This window comes from Simochromis diagramma, unplaced genomic scaffold, assembly GCF_900408965.1.
Source record: "Simochromis diagramma unplaced genomic scaffold, fSimDia1.1 OVJJ01000802.1, whole genome shotgun sequence".
Classification (NCBI taxonomy): Eukaryota; Metazoa; Chordata; class Actinopteri; order Cichliformes; family Cichlidae; genus Simochromis; species Simochromis diagramma.
In genome coordinates, this window is record NW_024387492.1 from 22517505 (window position 1) to 22540086 (window position 22582).

Consider the following 22582-nt stretch of genomic DNA (forward strand, 5'->3'; position numbering starts at 1 on the left):
CTTTACATGATGCTTGTGTTCTTCAAGCGATCTGGAAAACATGAGGATATCATCTTGTGGTGGAGATGTGGTCCCTGGCTCAGCTGCAAGGGAGGAGTGGTGCAGTGAGCTCAAAGGGGCGGTACCGGGAGGCAGGTGAGCCACAGGTGGTGGCGACACTGGAGCCTTACATGATTCCTGTGTTCTTCAAGCGATCTGGAAAAGATGAGGATATCATCTTGTGGTGGAGGTGTTGTCCCTGGCTCAGCTGCAGGGGAGGAGTGGTGCAGTGAGCTCAAAGGGGCGGTACCGGGAGGCTGGTGAGCCACAGGTGGTGGCGATTGACTGATGATGGTATTTCTTTCCGTTTCTCTATATAGTGAAGGCAGAGTCGAGTGGAGAGAGGAGAGAGCTGGACTGGAACAGACTGTTTTCCTTGAGTGCCCAACTGTCAATAAAAAGCAATAATAGTGAGCACAATCACCGTGTATGTCATGTACGTCTGTCTACAAGTGATGCCGAAACCCAGGAGTGGGGTGTCTGACCCACACAATGAACCACCCACCCAGCTTGTGCAGTTGTTGACACAGTTGTTGACACAGTTGTTGGCACAGTTGTTGGCACAGATGCTGGCGGAGATGGCAATGATGTGCCAAGACTGGGCGGTGGCCCAGCGGGAACACCTGATTAAGCTGCAGGAACACTCAGACTGGCAGACCAGGTCCTGGAGTCGCTGGCGCCACTGAAACTATCTCCTCTGTCAGTAACGATGCACTGGATGGGGGACGGTGACGATGCCCAGGTCTTTTTGGAGGCATTCCGTGCAATGACAGAGGCGTGCCAGTGGTCACAGCGGAGTGGGCCCAGCGGCCGATTCCACTACTGTAGGGGGAGGCTCAAACGGCAGCCCTCAGCCTACCGCCAACCTTGTGGAGCAGCTTCTTAACAAAGAAGCTTCTTAAGCCTCCTTTACTGGCGGGCGCGATCTTTTGGCTTAGCGGGGCAAACAGCGATAATGTGGCCCTTACAGCCGCAACACAAGCACTCACCAGACGTAAGGCGGCTGTGCTGTTCAGCTAGAGTTATGTGGTGAGTTGATTGCAGGTGTGTTGGCCAAAGGCCAGAACCTCTGATGAGTTCTGCCTTGGCAGATGAGAGATAAAGCAGAGGAAAACAAAAACAAACAATGGAGTGTTTGATCCTTGAGTGACGCCGAGAAGGCACGGGAACCACGACAGTACAGTCATGTGAGAAGATTACAAAGACTTGTTTTTTGTTTGTTTGTTTCTCTCTTGGTGTCAGCTTACTGTGATGGGGGTTTATAGTCCCAGGAGCTGTTTTGTTTTTGGCATGCAATTTACTCCTGGTAGGATCTCCCTACAAACAGATCCCAAGTAAGGGATCAAATTGAGGGGATTTAGAAAGCCTCTATAAACAGGAACTCCAGAGACCACATTACACTGATTGGGACAGGGTTCCATGGCCCTACTTGGAGGCAATACTGTGGATTGATTGGCAGCCAGCAGCAGAAGCTCTAGCGGTCTAATCCCCAATTGCCAGTGACTACAAGGACATGGAACATCACCACTCTAGTGGTGATAGAGCCTAAGCTTGTGCATGAGGATGAAAGATCCTGTCTAGATATAGTCAGACTCACCTCAACACTCCACTTCTGGAACCAGCTTCCTTGGAGAGGTGGTGGAAAGGAGTTGTATCCCTTGCCATATGGTGTCACTACACTTTTTTTTTCTTAGGGAAAAAGAGATTCAACTCTGCAGCTGCATGTCTTGTACACTCAGGTAAAGACAGGAGGAGAGCTGTGAACTGATCACTTTTGATGGTGAGTTATAAAAATCATCATGCCCAGACATATAGTGTGGGTGCACTGCAAGTGTCTAGCAGAAGCCCCTGTACTGGAGATCTTCAACTTCCACCTATCCCAAGGAGGCTGGATACACTGAGTCAGAGATCACTCCATGAATCCACAGACAGCTGCCAAGTATAGCCCATTGTTATAGGCCTTTTGGAGACTATAGTGAGAGCTTCTTTTGCATTGCCAATAATAAGTCATACACCTGCGGGCTGGACTCCATCAGGATTACATTTGTCACAATTCTGTTCACATTTTTATGGAAAGAATTTCTAGGCACAGCCAAGGAGACAAGGGTGTTGGGTTTGGTGGTCTCTCCTTTTGCAGACGTTGTGGTTCTATTGACTTCATCAAACAATGACATCCAGTTGTCACCAAGATGTCTTGCAGCCAAGTTTGAATCAGCTGGACGAGAATTGGCCAGTCAAAGTCTAAGACTCAGGTTCTCAGTCATAAAAAGTTGGAGTGCCCAATCAGGCTGTAACTGAGTAGCTGTCCTACATGTAGACGTTCAAGTATCTTGGGGTTATTGTTTGTAAGTCAGTGAAGGATGGTTGGTCTAGCATCTGTCATGCATATCCTATATCGGTAATTGTATTACTATTGCTATACACTATTGTGGTAAGTGTCCTAGTTGGACATCAACTAGCTGGACACGTCTAACTAGGACGAGGCCCCGGGGAACACTCAGGATGGTCTGGCATTGGCATTCGGGTCAGTTTAAACGCAGGAAGGACTGGTCTGTTGTGCTATTTAAAAAAAATACCTGTCATCGTGCTTCCTCCTTTATAAGGCAGGTTGGCGATGGCCTCCAGTAGGGATGCTTTGGATGGGTGGGCATTCAGGTGCCATTCGGTCCTTGGGTCATCGCTGTACTCAACCAGACCTACAGAAAATACATCCAACAATGTAGCAAGCACCAAGGATACCCCATCTCTGACTTTCAGCTTCTTCACAAAATACAGGGAGTGCAGAATTATTCGGCAAATGAGTATTTTGTCCACATCATCCTCTTCATGCATGTTGTCTTACTCCAAGCTGTATAGGCTCGAAAGCCTACTACCAATTAAGCATATTAGGCGATGTGCATCTCTGTAATGACAAGGGGTGTGGTCTAATGACATCAACACCCTATATCAGGTGTGCATAATTATTAGGCAATGTCCTTTCCTTTGGCAAAATGAGTCAAAAGAAAGACTTGACAGGCTCAGAAAAGTCAAATATAGTGAGATATCTTGCAGAGGGATGCAGCAGTCTCAAAATTGCAAAGCTTCTGAAGCGTGATCATCGAACAATCAAGCGTTTCATTCAAAATAGTCAACAGGGTTGCAAGAAGCGTGTGGAAAAACCAAGGCGCAAAATAACTGCCCATGAACTGAGAAAAGTCAAGCGTGCAGCTGCCAAGATGCCACTTGCCACCAGTTTGGCCATATTTCAGAGCTGCAACATCACTGGAGTGCCCAAAAGCACAAGGTGTGCAATACTCAGAGACATGGCCAAGGTAAGAAAGGCTGAAAGACGACCACCACTGAACAAGACACACAAGCTGAAACGTCAAGACTGGGCCAAGAAATATCTCAAGACTGGTTTTTCTAAGGTTTTATGGACTGATGAAATGAGAGTGAGTCTTGATGGGCCAGATGGATGGGCCCGTGGCTGGATTGGTAAAGGGCAGAGAGCTCCAGTCCGACTCAGACGCCAGCAAGGTGGAGGTGGAGATGGAGTACTGGTTTGGGCTGGTATCATCAAAGATGAGCTTGTGGGGCCTTTTCGGGTTGAGGATGGAGTCAAGCTCAACTCCCAGTCCTACTGCCAGTTTCTGGAAGACACCTTCTTCAAGCAGTGGTACAGGAAGAAGTCTGCATCCTTCAAGAAAAACATGATTTTCATGCAGGACAATGCTCCATCACACGCGTCCAAGTACTCCACAGCGTGGCTGGCAAGAAAGGGTATAAAAGAAGAAAAACTAATGACATGGCCACCTTGTTCACCTGATCTGAACCCCATTGAGAACCTGTGGTCCATCATCAAATGTGAGATTTACAAGGAGGGAAAACAGTACACCTCTCTGAACAGTGTCTGGGAGGCTGTGGTTGCTGCTGCACGCAATGTTGATGGTGAACAGATCAAAACACTGACAGAATCCATGGATGGCAGGCTTTTGAGTGTCCTTGCAAAGAAAGGTGGCTATATTGGTCGCTGATTTGTTTTTGTTTTGTTTTTGAATGTCAGAAATGTATATTTGTGAATGTGGAGATGTTATATTGGTTTCACTGGTAAAAATAAATAATTGAAATGGGTATATATTTGTTTTTTGTTAAGTTGCCTAATAATTATGCACAGTAATAGTCACCTGCACACACAGATATCCCCCTAAAATAGCTAAAACTAAAAACAAACTAAAAACTACTTCCAAAAACATTCAGCTTTGATATTAATGAGTTTTTTGGGTTCATTGAGAACATGGTTGTTGTTCAATAATAAAATGATTCCTCAAAAATACAACTTGCCTAATAATTCTGCACTCCCTGTATACAAAGTGATGAGAATTAAAATAATCAAAAATGTGATAAGTAAAGGAAATCTTGGAGCTGAAATTAGATCAGTGCTAATAAATTAGTTGGATATAGTGAATTTTTGTTTTTAATTTTGTATTGCTGTGCTGTCATTTATTATCTTACTAATAAAAAACAACTCAGTAATTTTAAATACTTGGATGGATGTATTTGCTGGATAATATCCTACAAATCAACCTTTTAAGCTCAAGTGTTGATGTGGAAGATTAAAAGTCCTGATATCAGATTGGTACTCAGTATCAGCAGAGTACCCAAAGTACCAAAGTATCTGTATCAATCGGAACTGGAAAAGTTGCATCGGTGCCCTTTGATCTTCTGTTTTTAAATGAGTCATATAAATAAACTGACATGGCTTATTCTCAGTGTTGGGACTAACGCGTTATTAAGTAACGCGTTACAGTAACTACGTTATTATTGTGGTAACGAGCACGGTAACTAGTTATTATGCCAAAATCAGGAACGCGTTACTCGTTACTGGGATTTAGATAGGGTCGTTACTCGTTACTTCGTGTGGTGGCTATCGCGGAGCTTCCACAGATTCAGTAACATTAGCAAGTGGTGGAAGCCGGCAGGTGGATGAAGGAAAAGGGGAGGCAGAAGGAAAAGAGACCCGAGGCGGCCGCCGGTCCAAGTGTGAACTGAACTTCAGGTAAGAAGTTATGACCTGCAGTCTCTCTGGGTCAGATATGAACCAAGTTTAGGTGGAGTTTATTTTCGTTATTCTGACTTTTTCCGTACTGCGTGCTAGCTAGCATGACGGAGTTTCTATACAGCTGGGTGGTGCTATGAAGTTAATGATGTTGCACTTTATTTTGTTCATAAGTTATTAGAGTTGCCAACCGTCCCGTCTGGTATTCAGAGAAAATATTACGCGTTTCTTATTGAGGTGAAAAGGAACAGTTTGTCCCGTAATTCAGCTACAATGAAAAAGGCACAAAGCTGGAGTTATTCTGTGTTTACGCTGCAGCTGCCTCTTCTTCTTTCATTCTCCCCCCTCCCTCTCCCGTTTCTACTTCAATCATGAAACTGATCAATGATCAGCTGATCGTCTTTCTTGTTTGTTTATCGCTCACTTTGCGCCAGAAAGAGGAAACCAGCAGATGTCGCGCTAAACAACTGCATCACGTTTAAGCTTGATCAGCTATTGTTAGAATTTATTTAATATTAATTTCTAGTATCAGCTGATGTTTGCTGGAGCCACAGCTGTAAAAAAGCTGCTGGTCATGATATCGGTTTGGTTATCTGGTGAGAGGGAAACATGAAGATGAAGCCAGGAGATGTCCTTACTGGATCATCAGAGCTGAACAGGTGATGGAGAAACAGGTTTACCTTTTAGGTGACATGAATGAGTTGAAGGGAAGTTATGAACTGTTTCTGAGAGACAAATAACACCAGGATCCTTTTTTAGGTAGCTGACAGCTGGTAACTGTGCAGGGGCGGGTCTAGCAAAGTTTTGCCAGGGGGCCAGGTAGGGCATTAACAGGGAGAGGTGGACACAAAGAAATACTTTTCTTTCTTATTCTCATTTAAAATGTCTAGCTTTTAAAAAAATAATTATCTGAATCTTACAACAAATGATTGATAGATTGATGCATATATACCATCAAAACAGTGTACATCACTGTCACAACAGTGTTTGTTTTCATTCAAAGGCTTTATGATTTTTCCTATAATGGTGGGCCAGTCTCTAGTCAAAATGTCCGGGCCAATTTTCTGTCCCAGTCCAGCTCTGTATGCAGCTCATCTGCAGTCTGGTGTTACCTACATCTTCCTATTCAGAAGGCAGAATTTCCGAGTTCTGAGTACAATCGAAAGCACCACGACTGCAGTTTTTGTATTGGATGTAAAAGGCGCACATGACGCTGTGACGTAGGCTAGAATCATGGCAGCAGTCAATGACGGTCCAGGCGTGGGATTTCTCTCGTGGAAATATGCACATTATCTTTTCCTTTCTATTGGTAGGTGGCACAGTGCACATGTGGCAAGTAAGCAAGCTAGAAGACTGGCAAAGTTATGGAAGCAACACATTAACAAGAGAATTCTGAGTAAAACCAAAGTTACTTTCCCTAGTAACTAGTTACTTTGAAAGTAACGAGTAACTTGAAGTAACTGAGTTACTTTTGAGAGAAGTAACTAGTAATGTAACTAAGTTACTATTTTAAAGTAACTTACCCAACACTGCTTATTCTTTAATAAATTATCAGAAGAAGTTTAAATGGAGGAGGAGCTACAACAGCTTTTTTTTCAGAGGGGGCAGAACAAAGGCTCTGTATATGATAACATGATGCAGTATACAATAGTAGCAGCAGTGAAAGCTTTACCGATCTGGACTCTGTCAGGGCCGATGTCAAACACACTGACCAGGCGAGCGATGAAGCTGCGGATGGTTTTGAAGTTCATACGCCCAATGCTCCAGGAGCCGTCAAGCAGCAGCACGATGTCGGCCTTTGCTGTGGTCTTACACTGAATGTCTGCACAGGCACAGTGGTGTGTGTGTGTGTGTGACATCTGGTACACAACAGATACTCACGACAAATGTCTGTTAAGTCTTATTGTGTGAGGGAAAATTGAGAAAGACAGACAGGAAATACATCAGGAGAAGAGAGGAGTACATCACAAAAACTCACTATCAGAAAGCAGATTACATTACATAACACAAATAATTTGTCTCAGAGTAGGATGTGATGCATAATAACGAACCTGATGTCTCACAGTGGTAAAAGCAAATGACAAATATTCCAAATCCATTCTGAATGACTGTTGATCAGTCCTAAACGCCCTCAACTTTCTTTATAGAGCAGCATTTCAGAGCAATTGTTCTGCAGCATGTTAAATATGCCTTACAGCAGCTCTGCCTGACCACATGGACCTGTAAAAAACACTGAATTAAATCCTGCTGTGGATCCAAGATCTTGGAGTTGGGAAATCAGTCACTGTATCTGCTTCCAATTACAACAGGAACTTCTGCTAAGGATCAGCATGTCCTTTGAGTCTGATGGGAAGCATTGCATGAGACTTTTTCATAGGAAAAATTTGCATTGTAAATCTTAATAAACATGAAGCCACATTTAACTACACATTCAAGCTGCATTACTGCTCTCAGTAAGCTATATTTAGTGGTTTAAACGTCTTTAAAAAAATAAAAAGCTCCTCCCAGGAAATTCAAACTAGATTTAAGTTCTGATGGATTATCTGATCATCAAAACTCTCGCCTATGAGTTAAAGCAAAACACTTCACAGGCGTAGTTTGCTTCAGTTATTATTTTAATGTAGACAAAAAGTGCAGTTACACACAGCAGGCAGAGGACAGACAGAGGTGAGAGGAGGTGGAGGAAGTCAGATGTGTTGGATCAAAGAGGAAGAGGAGGGGGAGGAGGAGCGATTTTACCTTGCTCCTGGGCCTGAGAGGAGGACAGCAGCAGTGCCAGGAGGGCCACAACTGTTGCCAGAGAGAGCCTGCTCTTCATCTTCAGCTCTACTGGTCTCAGCAGCGCATGAAGGAAGCTGCAAGAGGAACCAAGGAGGCGGTAAGGCTTCCTCGGGGCTTCACAAAACTGTTAATCCTCCCTGAACGTGAACCTCAGAGCTCATTAATGCACCTTTATTTTCATTTAAATCTACATTATGCTTAAAACAACAAAACAACTCAGCTTTGAAGAGAAAAATAACTCACATGAATATTACATGAGCAGCAATAAGATCACATGACAACCTTCTGTATGAAAGACTAAAATTCACCAAATTCTACAAAATATTTAAGAAAATCTTTTTTTCTGTCTCTACAATATATTCTTTTTCTGTCCTTTCTGTGGCTCAGATTATTTCCTCTCAGAGTAAAGACATGCATTTAATATTTCTGCATGATGAGAAATATTCACTCATGAGGACAAAGTCATCCTACTGTCTTGCGTAATGGAGGATCAAGCCGTGGCACTGTACGCAATTACGCACAGCAATGGTGAGATATAATCCATATAAAAAACGACAACAACAACAAAAAGTAATATTTCAGAATTTAAAAAGCACGCAGATTTTAAACAGGTGATAAATGAAGGCATGTCAATCAATCCCCCTTAAATTGCACCCAAACAGAAACCTTCAGGCGCTGACCTTCAGAGGAGATGGACACAAATGTCGTTTGCTTAAACAAAAAGTCTTCGCTGTAGACTGTAGTCTTCTTCCAAGTGTGAAGAGTCTCCACACAATCTGCTACTTAACAGGGGGTGGGCTGCTCCCAGCTCTGACGGCCCCGCCACAGTGAGCTCTTACGACATCCAGCCATGATGCTTCATTTATGGCACCGCTATTGTGTCTGTTTGTGTATCTGTTTGTCCACAGAAATGAGCTTTAAGCCAGTGCCAACCTGTTTCCGTGCAGTCTCCAGAGTTCTAACCGCAGCTTATTGGACATGGATAGCACGGCCGAATGCTGATTGGTTGACAAGTGGGCAGGAACAGAGAAAGGACTGATGGTGGAGGAAAATTTGTCCAAAAAAAATAACAATACAATGAGATATCCCAGATATCATATTTAATGTACACACGCTTGACTTATATTTATATATTTTTCCACCTGCAATTAGCAAGCTGCGCCTGTCCTGTTAGTAAATTACCCAAAACTCATGTCTTAGTTTGTGATTAGGCGCTAAATTTCACTGCTCTTATTAGATTATTTTCATCATATTGAAATGAACTGACTGGGTTTATGCTTAAAGAATAGCAATAGGGATTGTCCTCACGCACTGTTTTACCCCATCTAGTAAATCTGGCCTTGAGTGGGAAAATGTGAAACATTTTTGTTGGAGTCCTACATTTCACTCATGTGGTGGCTGTAGCTCAGGAGGTAGAGTGGGATTGGAGGTTGGCAGTTTGATCCCTGGCTGCTCCAGTCTGCATGCCAAATATACCTGGGCGACATACTAACCCCAAGTTGCTCTCTGATGCATCCATTGGAGTATGACTGTGTGTGAATATTAGATAGAAAGCACTTAAAAGCACAGAAGAAGGTGTTTGTATGAATGGGCGAATGAGGCTCTGAGTGCCCCAGGAGAGTAGCACAGCACTATGTCCATTTACCATTTATTTACCTTTATCCACCAACAGTCAGCCATTCTACACACAAAGAGCCACAAACTGGTTTGTTGATCATGAGAGCCATGTTGTTTTTATTGATCCTCAGGTCAACAGAGAGAGAGTACAAGAATTGTAATGTGGTCACATTTATAAATGTGTTTTGAAATGCCACAACATGAAACACATAGTCCAACACAGATGGAGTATTTTTAAGTGGCTGACTGGTTTGGGGGAACTGGGACCATACGGCTGAAGCAGAGGAGTTAAACTTCCTTCTGAATGACGCCTCCACCAGCTCAAATGGCACCTATCCATCTCCTGAAAGGAAGAGTTCAAAGATGAAGATTAAAATGTACTTTTTTGTGCGCGTTAATCTGAACACCAAACATAGTTTCCATGTACTAAATAAAATGATGCATTATTTTTTGTTCTTTAATTTTGTATTAAGTTTTCTGTATAACCAAAATTACAGACTGTAACATGTCCATACACCCAGCAGCAGAGAAGCAGAAGAGGAAACACTCACGAGTGGTCTCGGTGCCCCTGAGAGGCTCGCTGCTCTGCTTGCCAACCACAGCGTAAACACTGATGACATACTCAGTCAGAGGGTTTAGATTTTCTAGCACCACCGTGCTCACCGATCCATTGACTTGCAGCTGAAACAATAAAGGATTGGTTCTTATTCTGTGACCAGTGAACGAGTTAATGACCAAAACCAAAGAATACTTCAAACCAACAGCTGGACTCACCTTTGGGATGTCGAGAGGACTACAGCTCTCACCTTTTAATCATTAGATGATTATAGTTTGCTGAGCCTAAATCTATTGTGCTGCGTTCATGAGCTGGTGACAGTGTGCTTATTTGTGGACAGAGAAGTGCACATGCTATGGACGAGCAGTCTGCCCTCTTAAACATTCAGGTTATTTTACACATGTTTGGTTGGAGTCTTGCAACATGTTAATGCTCTGATGATGAAATTTACGTCACTTGGATAATGGATTATGTCACTGTTAAACATTGCCTTAGGCTGATTGATCCTTTCTAGCTACTGGACTTGGCTACAGAAGGATGAGCCAGTAGCAGTGTGAGGCTCTTCCACACTTCCTCTTTCTGTACAGCACTTAAGGTGTGAAGCTGGCACACTATTTCTTTTCATCCTCCCTCTACCGTGTAAGGTCCACAGTTACTGCTAAGTCCATCCCAGCCTCTTTTATTGTTTTTTATTCATTAATATTGATTTGATGACATCATTAGGCCAACAAACAGTGCCACCATCTATTTTTAATTGTCCTTGTCCAGCGATTGTTAATTAATTATTAAGAAATATTCCTGACACAGAGATCAAGTCAGTCAGGACCAAACAGAAACATCACACTTTGTACTTTTTTTCACCCCAGACAGGAGGGCTGCCACAAAGAGTTGGAAGTTTGAAGTCATTTGTTTCACTGCTTAATTCTGTAGCACCATCACAGCTGTTGAGACATTTAAACATTATTTTTAGTAGAACTCGATTAACGAGTTAAGTTTAACGATTCTCCTGGTGCAGCGTTAGAACAATCTACCAAAATAACTGATTTTGCACACGGGTTAGCGCATGGGTTAACGCTGTATATCCTCTGGGGTACATTTTCATATTTTGATTGTTAAAGATAAATTAAATAACAGCTTTATCATCAATATGAATTAAATTTATTGTGACAGTTGAAATCAGAAACTTTCATTCTCTTGTTTCAAACTAACATGAGGGGGAGAGTTTAATCTCACCTTCTCAATGCGTTCCCCAGCTGTCATCATGTAAGTGACATCGTATTTCTCCACGGTGCCATTGGGTGGAGTCCAGGTGGCACGAAAGGAGCTCTGTGTCACCTCTGAGGTCACCAGATTGGTGGGTGCCTCTAGAGTATGACATAAAAAGGAACAAAAGCACAGCATGTTCAGTATTTTCCTTTTTAAACCCACTACCACTCTGCCGCCATAAACCCGCCCTCGCTATTCTCACTCTTCTGACAGCAAGACTCCTGACCATCTGCTTCACTTAAAAACTGGGTTTTGGTTACACTTCCATGTGACCTTCACCACCAGTGATGACTAAAATGTCTAAAAATGACAGAGCAGTATTTAAATATTGATTTGTATAAAAAGCTTTGAGCAGCTATTTACTTGTGAAAAATTGCAGTTTTAAACTTTAAAATCTTACATTTAAATCACACTGCTGTAAACTTTCTGCTTCATTTGTTTTAAATCCTGGATGAATATGTGTTTGCCTAATAATACCAAGCATCGGCCTCTGGGTGTGAGGTGCCAAAAACTGCATTTCCACTAGTGTCCACTTGAGGCAGAGTCAAAAAGTGAGTCAGTTCCTATAGACTTCCATGATAAAATGTCCAACTTTACAGCAGAAATAAAGACAGACTGATATAAATATATATTTTAAAAAAAACGATCAATCGACTTGGGGTAAGTCCATAACAACTGTTTGGATAAGTCACCCATTTGGATTTTGTTAAGGCTTAAAGTTAAGGATGTGGCCATTATGGCTAACGGGATGGTGCAGACACAAGCGGTCGTAGTTACTAGCTGTCTCCACTTGGCTTCACCTATGCTAATTCAAATCACTAAAGTAGACCTCTAGAACAGCTTGTGCTGTTTGGTGCTTCTTGGAGCATTTTAATGAAATTATCTGCTGTGCAGCTAATTACAATAACAGACTGTCCCAGAAGTCTGTACTTCAGTTTTGGTGAGTTTGTTGTTCATAGCAAAACTTAGTTTATGTTTAGGTCCATGGATGCACCTCTATAAACTTAAATAAATAAGATGACCTGATTATTCACATGTTTTATCTGTTAGTTAGCGCTCATTAGCAGGTATCTCTGCCTATGTTGTGAGATTGTACAGTTTATGGTTGCATCTTATTTGCATTAGCTGATAACTTCTCTCTCTTATCCAAATGTGGTCACTTCTAACTCCCATGACAAGCATAGAGGTAAAGTTGAAGGGTCCACAAACCAATGACTGACATCTCTGAGACAGCAATATTAATAAATCACTATTTGATTTAAGAAAATGTAAAATGTCTCAGAAGTCTTGTCCAGATCAGATGCAGACTAGATTCTCTGAGCAGCCTTTTGAAATACTGGCCCATCTTTAAGATTGTTCTGACAATGCTGAAATGGCTCCTTCCCTACCTGAGCCCTTAACACTGTTACACAGGTTGACAGAGAGTTCGTCAATGATGTCCACCAGGAACTTGAAGTCTTTGACGTTGTACATGTGAATGTCATCTGGGTCAGAGGCGATGGACCTCAGCTCATTCTCATCAGCGTTTTTTACACCTGTGAGAAAAATAAACCGTGAGTTTGATGAAGGAAGATGACTAAAGTGGCTGCTGGTTGATCATTTTCAGCCCATTCTAGTAAAGTCAGGTACTTTTCCTGATGATTGCTACCTGCATTGCATGCAGGTAGCAATCATCCAAAAGTTCAAATGTGTTTTCATTTCCTTTTCTTCAAACCAGTGAAGCTCACTCACCAATAGCATAGAGCTCGATGCCGCTGTCTCTCAGGTTCTGTGAAATTAAGATGACTTCATCCTGTGACTTTCCATCAGTGATCAGGATGCCGATTTTGTGGGAGTCTGGACGCAACCCGACGTTGGGTTTGAAGTTGTACTGGAGAATATGGTTCAGAGCCATTCCTGTACCACAGTGAGGAAGAAGTTTCAGTTATGTGTGCAGATAACAAAGCACTGCTTCTCTGTTGTTTAACCCTTCTGAAACAAACCTGACCCATCAGAAAGCTTACAGCTAGATCAGGTGATGCTGAATGTGTCGATTATCAGGGATAGGAATCGAGAACTGCTTCTTGTAATTGAATTCCCCAGAATTGTTAGTCCGCTCCCCTATTGATCCCACTTAGCGGTTTCTCTTACACATGCTCCACAATCAGCTGATTTCAGTTCACGTGCCAGAGGACGAAAACAGTGGCACAGTCTAAGAGTGTTGATATGGACATTACAGGGAGTGCAGAATTATTAGGCAAATGAGTATTTTGTCCACATCATCCTCTTCATGCATGTTGTCTTACTCCAAGCTGTATAGGCTCGAAAACATACTACCAATTAAGCATATTAGGTGATGTGCATCTCTGTAATGAGAAGGGGTGTGGTCTAATGACATCAACACCCTATATCAGGTGTGCATAATTATTAGGCAATGTCCTTTCCTTTGGCAAAATGGGTCAAAAGAAGGACTTGACAGGCTCAGAAAAGTCAGAAATAGTGAGATATCTTGCAGAGGGATGCAGCAGTCTCAAAATTGCAAAGCTTCTGAAGCGTGACCATCGAACAATCAAGCGTTTCATTCAAAATAGTCAACAGAGTCGCAAGAAGTGTGTGGAAAAACCAAGGCGCAAAATAACTGCCCATGAACTGAGAAAAGTCAAGTGTGCAGCTGCCAAGATACCACTTGCCACCAGTTTGGCCATATTTCAGAGCTGCAACATCACTGGAGTGCCCAAAAGCACAAGGTGTGCAATACTCAGAGACATGGCCAAGGTAAGAAAGGCTGAAAGACGACCACCACTGAACAAGACACACAAGCTGAAACATCAAGACTGGGCCAAGAAATATCTCAAGTAAAGGGCAGAGAGCTCCAGTCCGACTCAGACGCCAGCAAGGTGGAGGTGGAGTACTGGTTTGGGCTGGTATCATCAAAGATGAGCTTGTGGGGCCTTTTCGGGTTGAGGATGGAGTCAAGCTCAACAATCAGTCCTACTGCCAGTTTCTGGAAGACACCTTCTTCAAGCAGTGGTACAGGAAGAAGTCTGCATCCTTCAAGAAAAACATGATTTTCATGCAGGACAATGCTCCATCACACGCGTCCAAGTACTCCACAGCGTGGCTGGCAAGAAAGGGTATAAAAGAAGAAAAACTAATGACATGGCCACCTTGTTCACCTGATCTGAACCCCATTGAGAACCTGTGGTCCATCATCAAATGTGAGATTTACAAGGAGGGAAAACAGTACACCTCTCTGAACAGTGTCTGGGAGGCTGTGGTTGCTGCTGCACGCAATGTTGATGGTGAACAGATCAAAACACTGACAGAATCCATGGATGACAGGCTTTTGAGTGTCCTTGCAAAGAAAGGTGGCTATATTGGTCGCTGATTTGTTTTTGTTTTGTTTTTGAATGTCAGAAATGTATATTTGTGAATGTGGAGATGTTATATTGGTTTCACTGGTAAAAATAAATAATTGAAATGGGTATATATTTGTTTTTTGTTAAGTTGCCTAATAATTATGCACAGTAATAGTCACCTGCACACACAGATATCCCCCTAAAATAGCTAAAACTAAAAACAAACTAAAAACTACTTTCAAAAACATTCAGCTTTGATATTAATGAGTTTTTTGGGTTCATTGAGAACATGGTTGTTGTTCAATAATAAAATTATTCCTCAAAAATACAACTTGCCTAATAATTCTGCACTCCCTGTACTCTTATTTTTATTGAACAATGGGACAAGAGTTTGATGGCAAAGTGGAGACTGCTTCTAGGAAAGAAACAGCTGGATCAAGCTGCTAACACAACTTTGGCTTGTTGCAAGCATCTGCACAGACAGCATGTTAATGCTAAGCCAGCCAGACAACATGCTAACACTAAGCTAGCCAAGAACCCAGAGTGAAAGCTGCGTGAATGCTGACCCCAACTTAGCAGGGAGATGCTGAACTTCAACAGGTAACAAACTGATGAGCTGTCAGGCTGCAGCCTTTTTACTTGTGCATTATGATCGCTTTAAAGTTAAACCCTTTATTAATCTCCATCCATCCATCCATCTTCTTCTACTTATCTGGGGCCAGGGCACACAGGAAGCAGCCTAACCAGAGAAGCCCAGACCTCTCTCTCCCTGGCCACATCCTCCAGCTTGCCCGGGGGAACACCATGACATTCCCAGGCCAGCCAAGAGATTTTATCTTTCCAGCATGTCCTGATTCTGCCCTGGGGCAGCCTCCCGGTGGGACATGCCCAGAACACCTCACCCAGGAGGCATCTTTGTCAGAGGCCCCAACCACCTCAACTGACTCCTTTTGATGTATAGGAGCAGTAGCTCCTATTCATACAGCAAGGGAGCAAGGGACAAGCCAGCCACCCTTCGGAGAAAGCTAATTTCCGCTCCTTGCATCCACGACCTTGATCTTTTGGTCACTACCCAAACTTGTGACCATAGGTGAGGGTAGAGATGTAGATCGACCGGTAAATCAAGAGCTTTGCTTTTACACTCAACTTCTTTCTTCCCCACGATGGACCGGAGCAGCATCCGCATCACGGCAGCCACAGCACCAATCCGTCTATTGATTGTCCACTCCATTTTCCCGTCACTCATGAACAAGACCCCGAGATACTTAAAATACTCCACTTTGTTCAGGAGCTCGCCCTGACCCGGAGTGGGCACTCTACCCTGTTCCGGCTGAAGACCATGGCCTCAGATTGGGAGATGCTGATTCCCACCACTTCACACTCAGCTGCGAACTGTTCCAGTGCGAGCTAAAGGCCATCACCAAGTGAAAGTCTTCTGCCACTTGGCTACGTCTAAAATTCTGTCCATAAAAATTACGAACATGTCCGGTGACCAAGGGAAGCCTGGAGCTCTTGCAATGGTTGTATAAGGACTGAATGGCCCGTAGCAATGAGCCAGACACCCCATACTCCCAAAGCACCTCCCACACGACACTCCAAGTGACATGGTTGAATGCCTTCTCCAAGTCCACAAAACACGTGTAGAATGGTTGGGCAAACTCCCATGCACCCTCAAGTATCCTCGAGAAGGTAAAGAGCTGGTCCAGTGTTCCATGTCCAGGACAAAAACTGCATTGTTACTCCTGTATAGGGGATTCGACTAAGGGATGGACTGTGCTTTCCAGCACCCTGGCACAGACTTTTCCAGGGAGGGTGAGGAGTGTGATCCCCCTATAGTTGGAACACACCCTCCGGTCCCCCTTCTTAAAGATGGGAACTACTGCCCTGATCTGCCATGCATCATTGTAGAGACATGTCAACCAAGACAGTGCTACAACATTCAGAGCCTTCAGGAACACCAACAATGACGACACCGCCTACAGAGATGAGGTCCAGCATCTGACAGAATGGTGCAACTACAATAACCTTCCCCTAAACACCAGGAAAACCAAGTAAGTGGTCATGGACTTCCTAAGACAAAAACTGATCCCCCTCCCCTATCCATAAAGGGTGACTATGTGGAAAGGCTGCCCTTCTTTAAGTTCCTCTGTACCCACATCTCCAAGGACCTATCTTGGACCACAAACACATCAGCCCTAGTGAAGAAAGCCCAGCAGTGCCTCCATTTCTTGAGGGTTCTGAGATGGAAGAGGCTGCAGACTGACCTACTAGTGTCCTCCTATCGAGCCACAATCAAAAGTGTGTTGATGCATGCCATCTCCGTGTGGTACGCTGGTTGCACAACAGCCAATAAGAAGAGACTCCAGAGAGTCATCAGAACTGCAGAGAATGTGATCGGCTGTCCACTCTCCCCCCTGGACTCCATTGCCAGCTTGAGATGTCTCTCCAAAGCCAATGTGATAATAAAAGACCATCCTAACCACCACCTCATCAACATCCTGCCCTCTGGAAAAAGGTTCAGATCCATCAGGTGCAAAAACAATAGACTAAAAAAAGAGCGTCTTCCTGTCGGCTATCACAACTCTCAATGCAAATTAAGAGTGTGAACAAACTTCTCCCACACAACCACTCTGTCGCTGCTATTGACTATGTTGCTACCATTCCATATGCAGTATTTTGGTCTTCCCTTTTTCTGTGCAATATTTTGGTCTCTGTGCAATATTTTGGTCTGGCAGATGTGCAATTACTATCCCCATGCTAAATGACCATAGCCCTTCAATCCTTACTTATATATTATATTGTATTACTGCCTTTGTACGCACCAATACAATGTTTCTGTGACTCATACACTGTGTATATAGTTTACTTATTTATATATATTAGTGCTGTAAAAATTAACGCATTAACGCAAATTAATCCGCCATCACAGTCAACACGATTAAAATTTCTAACGCATATTAACGCATCTGGAGTGCAGAATAACTCAAAATCCCTGAAATGTTTCTGTCAATGCATTTCGGGCAGTTTGTCCAAGCACCTTCACACACGCGCAAATGGGCAGTTGATCTGGTAGTGACTGCTGAACCAATCAACTCAATATGGAAGATGATAAACGCACATTGGCCCTCTCGATGGGAAATTTGAGTATGAAAAAAATAAGAAGGAAAAGTTGACCGACATAAAGTATCATGCACATTGTGCATTTTCTTTCACCAAAGCGCTTCCATCATAAAATATCACATTGACGCAAAGCATACGTTAGTCGGGGATGCAGCTAGGACTTTGGCTAACGCGTCATCCAGCCTGCGACAAACCACTCACAGAGCATCGGGGACACAGTAAGTCTACCTCAAAAATATTAACTGACACAATTGCCAAGTAGATTGCAGACCTATTAATATAGGTCCTATATTAATGCGAGAACATGCGCTTTACATAGCTTTGGTTCCTCGTTTCAAGGACTTGAAGTGCAAGAGTAACAGAGAGAGAGTGGATAAATGTTTACAGAGTTTTTTGTTGACGTGAATGTTCAAGATGTTTGATAAACATGTTAAGTGCATATATTTTCCCTTTTTTCTCCAGTCTGTTTCCTCATGCAAAAAGAAATGTGATTAATATAGAATAAAAATGAATTATATTAAAACCCCTCCATCACAACAAGGTAGCAATTCATAGAGGGACCTTTATTAATCTATGTGGGTGTATTTGAGTTGTAGGTATGGATTCCCATGGAAGATCATCATCTTGCAATATATCAGATTTTCCTTCTAGCTGTTCAATGCTCAGCTTCATCTCAGCTTCTGCTCCCAGTGTATTGTCACTTTTAACTTGTACTACTTCTGTGTCTCTCCTTGGTTCACTTCTTCCTCATCATCCTGCTTATATCTTCACGCAGCCCATTCACCTTCAACCGATAAAACTGAGTAATAACATAAAAGTCTTGTTGAATTATTACCTTGTATGCTTAGTGTGTCTCGCCTCTCTTTCAATCTCCATGAATTTTCTGCCCTGCTGCATCTCATTAACTTTGTGTCTACTCTCTCCGGTAGTTTGTCCATTGTCTTTCTCATACCTGTCTGAAGTTTCTTCCTTTTAAAAGTGAGCTTATCGTTCTCCACTGTGGCTGAGTCTCACACCAAGGGTTCGGCCCTAGTATGTAAAGTGCTTTGAAAGCACAGTATATACAAATGAATTAAATTTGTCTCCCACACTGGCACCCATGTCAGTGATAGCAAGGCCAAAGTAATAAAAAATAAAAAAATAAAAACCTGTCATGGTGTTTCCTCCTTTATATGGCAAGTTGGCAACAGCATTCAGCAGGGATTCTTTGGTGTGGTGGGTGTTCAGGTGCCATTCAGTCTTTGGGTCACCGCTGTACTGAGCCAGACCTGCAGAAAATACAACACTAAGGATAAAGCAACTCTGATTTGGTGTTAAATAGCTTATTTCAGACAGAGCTTAGGGTTAGATTAGGGTAGATTTAATTGTGACTCATGCAAAGCTACTCTAGTAAATTTAAAAAATAAAAATGGGCAGATATGAGCAGAATATCTTGAGGTTACAAGAGGTTCAGGTTAGGCAAATACTGAGAGACAGCTGTCTGGAGGAAAACATCCCTCCATGTGAGTCTTGTTGTTATAGTAACAACAGTGAAAGCTTTACCGATCTGGACTCTGTCAGGGCCGATGTCAAACACTCTGACCAGGCGAGCGATGAAGCTGCGGATGGTTTTGAAGTTCATACGCCCAATGCTCCAGGAGCCGTCAAGCAGCAGCACGATGTCGGCCTTCGCTGTGGTCTTACACTGAGTGTCTGCACAGGCACAGTGGTGTGTGTGTGTGTGTGACATCTGGTACACAACAGATACTCACGACAAATGTCTGTTAAGTCTTATTGTGTGAGGGAAAATTGAGAAAGACAGACAGAAAATACATCAGGAGGAGAGAGGAGTACATCATAAAAACTCACTATCAGAAAGCAGATTACATTACATAACACAAATAATTTGTCTCAGAGTAGGATGTGATGCATAATAACGAACCTGATGTCTCACAGTGGTAAAAACAAATGACAAATATTCCAAATCCATTCTGAATGACTGTTGATCAGTCCTAAACCCCCTCAACTTTCTTTATAGAGCAGCATTTCAGAGTAATTGTTCTGCAGCATGTTAAATATGCCTTACAGCAGCTCTGCCTGACCACATGGACCTGTAAAAAACACTGAATTAAATCCTGCTGTGGATCCAAGATCTTGGAGTTGGGAAATCAGTCACTGTATCTGCTTCCAATTACAACAGGAACTTCTGCTAAGGATCAGCATGTCCTTTGAGTCTGATGGGAAGCATTGCATGAGACTTTTTCATAGGAAAAATTTGCATTGTAAATCTTAATAAACATGAAGCCACATTTAACTACACATTCAAGCTGCATTACTGCTCTCAGTAAGCTATATTTAGTGGTTTAAACGTCTTTAAAAAAATAAAAAGCTCCTACCAGGAAATTCAAAGTTCTGATGGATTATCTGATCATCAAAACTCTCACCTATGAGTTAAAGCAAAACACTTCACAGGTGTAGTTTGCTTCAGTTATTATTTTAATATAGACAAAAAGTGCAGTTACACACAGCAGGCAGAGGACAGACAGAGGTGAGAGGAGGTGGAGGAAGTCAGATGTGTTGGATCAAAGAGGAAGAGGAGGGGGAGGAGGAGCGACTTTACCTTGCTCCTGGGCCTGAGAGGAGGACAGCAGCAGTGCCAGGAGGGCCACAACTGTTGCCAGAGAGAGCCTGCTCTTCATCTTCAGCTCTGCTGGTCTCAGCAGCGCATGAAGGAAGCTGCAAGAGGAACCAAGGAGGCGGTAAGGCGTCCTCCGGACTTCATGAGACTATTATTACTCCCTGAACATGAACCCTCAGAGCTCATTAATGCACCTTCATCTTCATTTAAATCTACATGATGCTTAAAACAACCAGAAAACGCAGCTTTGAAGATTGAAATATGTCACATGATTATTCCACGAGCAGCAATAAGATCACATGATAAGCTTTATTGTATATAAAAGACTAAAATTCACCAAAATCTACAAAATATTTAAGAAAAGAATCTTTCTTCTGTCTCTGCGTTATTTTCTTTTTCTCTCCTTTCTGTGGCTCATATTATTTCCTCTCAGAGTAAAGTCATGCATTTAATATTTCTGCATGATGAGAAATACGCTCTATACTCCCAGCCGTTATTACGATCTTCTGGTCAGTTACTTCTGGCCCAGCCCAGGCTCTGTCTGAAGACTAGGGGTGATCGTACTTTTGTAGCACCAAACCTCTGGAATAGTCTTCATGCTACCATTCATGCCTCTGACTCCATTCAATCCTTTAAAGCACGCTTGAAAACTTACCTATTCAGCCTCGCTAATTCTCAACGCTCATTAACTGCCGTATCGCTACTCATTTCTCTGGATAATCATGATTTCTCCCCATCTCTACTTACTAATGCTTTTTGTTTGTTTCCTCTGTTTTATCTATTTTACCTTGTTTTAACGGCTTACTGTTCAGTGTAAACGTGCTATATAAATGAAATTGTATTGTATTGTGTATTGTCAATATTCACTCCTATTAGGACACAGTCTTCCCACTGTCTTGCGTAATGGAGGATCAAGCCATGGCACTGTGCGCAATTACGCACATCAGAGATATAATCCGAATGAAAAACAACAACAACGAAAACAACAAAAAGTAATATTGCAGAATTTAAAAAGCACACAGATTTTAAACGGGTGACAAATTAAGGCGTGTAAATCAATCCCCCTTAAATTGCACCCAAACAGCTGACCTTCAGATGAGATGGACACAAATTTCTTTTTCTTAAACAAGCGTAAAATTTAAAAGTCTTCGCTGTAGACTCCGGCCAGAGAAAAGTGGGAGTGAGGTGGTCGGTCCTAGACTGCAGCCTTCTTCCAAGTGTGAAGAGTCTCCAAACAATCTGCTACTTAACGAGGAGGTCGGAGGGGCGGCTGCTCCCAGTTCTGCCTGCCCCACCGCGAGCTCTTACGACATTGTCCGTTTTTGTAGATGTTTGTCTACAGAGATGAGCTTTCAGCCAACGTTAACGTGTTTCCGAGTGGTTGAGAAGTGGGCAGGAACAAAGTGATGGTGGAGTTCAGGACTGGGGGAAAAATTATTTGAAAATATCAAAAACGCAGAGGATAATTTTTAATGTCAGTTTCCCTTCAGGGCAGAATAAATACGAGTTTCACCACTTATTAAAAAGGTTGGGTTTAAACTGTTGTGCAGCTGCTTTTTATTTTAATATCTGGATGAGTGAAAAGTGATCTAATGAAGGCTGGACACTGGCCTATAGTTAGACGGCTGGGTCAATAAACAATGCTTTTTAAACAGTGGCTTAATTCCTGCCACCTTAAAAGCCACGGACAAGGCTCGTTAACAGAGATAGATTGATCACATTAAGATCAAAGAATTAATTTTCAGTTTAATTCAATTTGATTTTACTTATACAGGGCAAATCACAACAGTTGCCTCAAGGCACTTTATATTGTAACGTCAAGACTCAATAATACAATAATACAGTAATACAAAAGAAACAGAAAAAACCCGAACAATCAATTAACCCTTATGAAAAAGTGCTTTGGCAACAGTGGAAAGGAAAAACTCCTTTTTAACAGGAAGAAACCTCTGTCACAATGAGGGGAGGAAAACAGGAAAACTCATGCTGTGGAAGAGAGCCAAAGATTGATAATAACTAAAACTTTAAAACCCTAACTATATGATCTAAGGCTCTTGTGTTTCTTAGGAAACACAAGTGAGCCTACAGTGTGGGAGCGAAGTGCTCTAATAGGGTGATATGGTACTACAAGGTCATTAAGATAAGATGGGGCCTGATTATTTAAGACCTTGTATGTGAGGAGCAGGATTTTGAATTCAATTCTGGATTTAACA

At 42.5% G+C, this 22582-nt stretch overlaps 2 protein-coding genes across 3 annotated transcripts in view; both read right to left on the bottom strand.

Annotated features, from left to right (window-relative positions):
* LOC120724687 (collagen alpha-1(XII) chain-like) overlaps positions 1-21661 on the bottom strand; it is a 34801-nt gene extending 13140 nt beyond the window's left edge. The window contains exons 1-4 of one of the 2 annotated variants that reach the window (XM_040017004.1): positions 21459-21661; positions 7814-7929; positions 6747-6896; positions 2616-2735 (exon numbers count right to left, since the gene is read on the bottom strand). In XM_040017004.1, coding sequence (XP_039872938.1) covers positions 2616-2735; positions 6747-6896; positions 7814-7892 — 349 coding nt within the window. In that variant the 5' untranslated portion in view covers positions 7893-7929; positions 21459-21661. Of the gene's footprint in view, positions 1-2615; positions 2736-6746; positions 6897-7813; positions 7930-8535; positions 8735-21458 lie in introns of those variants that run through there. The other variant, XM_040017003.1, reaches the window with a different exon arrangement.
* Positions 9559-20315, bottom strand: LOC120724690 (collagen alpha-1(XII) chain-like). Its single transcript, XM_040017006.1, has 8 exons — positions 19674-20315; positions 19295-19521; positions 18901-19020; positions 13026-13190; positions 12683-12829; positions 11262-11392; positions 10024-10153; positions 9559-9815 (listed from the first exon to the last, which is right to left on the bottom strand). Exons 2-8 carry the CDS (start codon positions 19479-19481, stop codon positions 9805-9807), a joined length of 891 nt encoding a protein of 296 aa, XP_039872940.1. The 5' UTR covers positions 19482-19521; positions 19674-20315; the 3' UTR covers positions 9559-9804.
* Positions 21662-22582: the final 921 nt, after the last annotated feature.

Excerpts from the sequence above, each read along its gene's own strand:
- LOC120724690 (XM_040017006.1), bottom strand. The coding sequence starts at position 19,481 with ATGTCACACACACACACACACCACTGTGCCTGTGCAGACACTCAGTGT. Across the intron at positions 13,191-18,900 it reads AGGAGGAAACACCATGACAG|GAATGGCTCTGAACCATATT; the intron begins GTTTTTATTTTT and ends ACTGTGGTACAG. Across the intron at positions 11,393-12,682 it reads TAACAGTGTTAAGGGCTCAG|AGGCACCCACCAATCTGGTG; the intron begins GTAGGGAAGGAG and ends GTCATACTCTAG.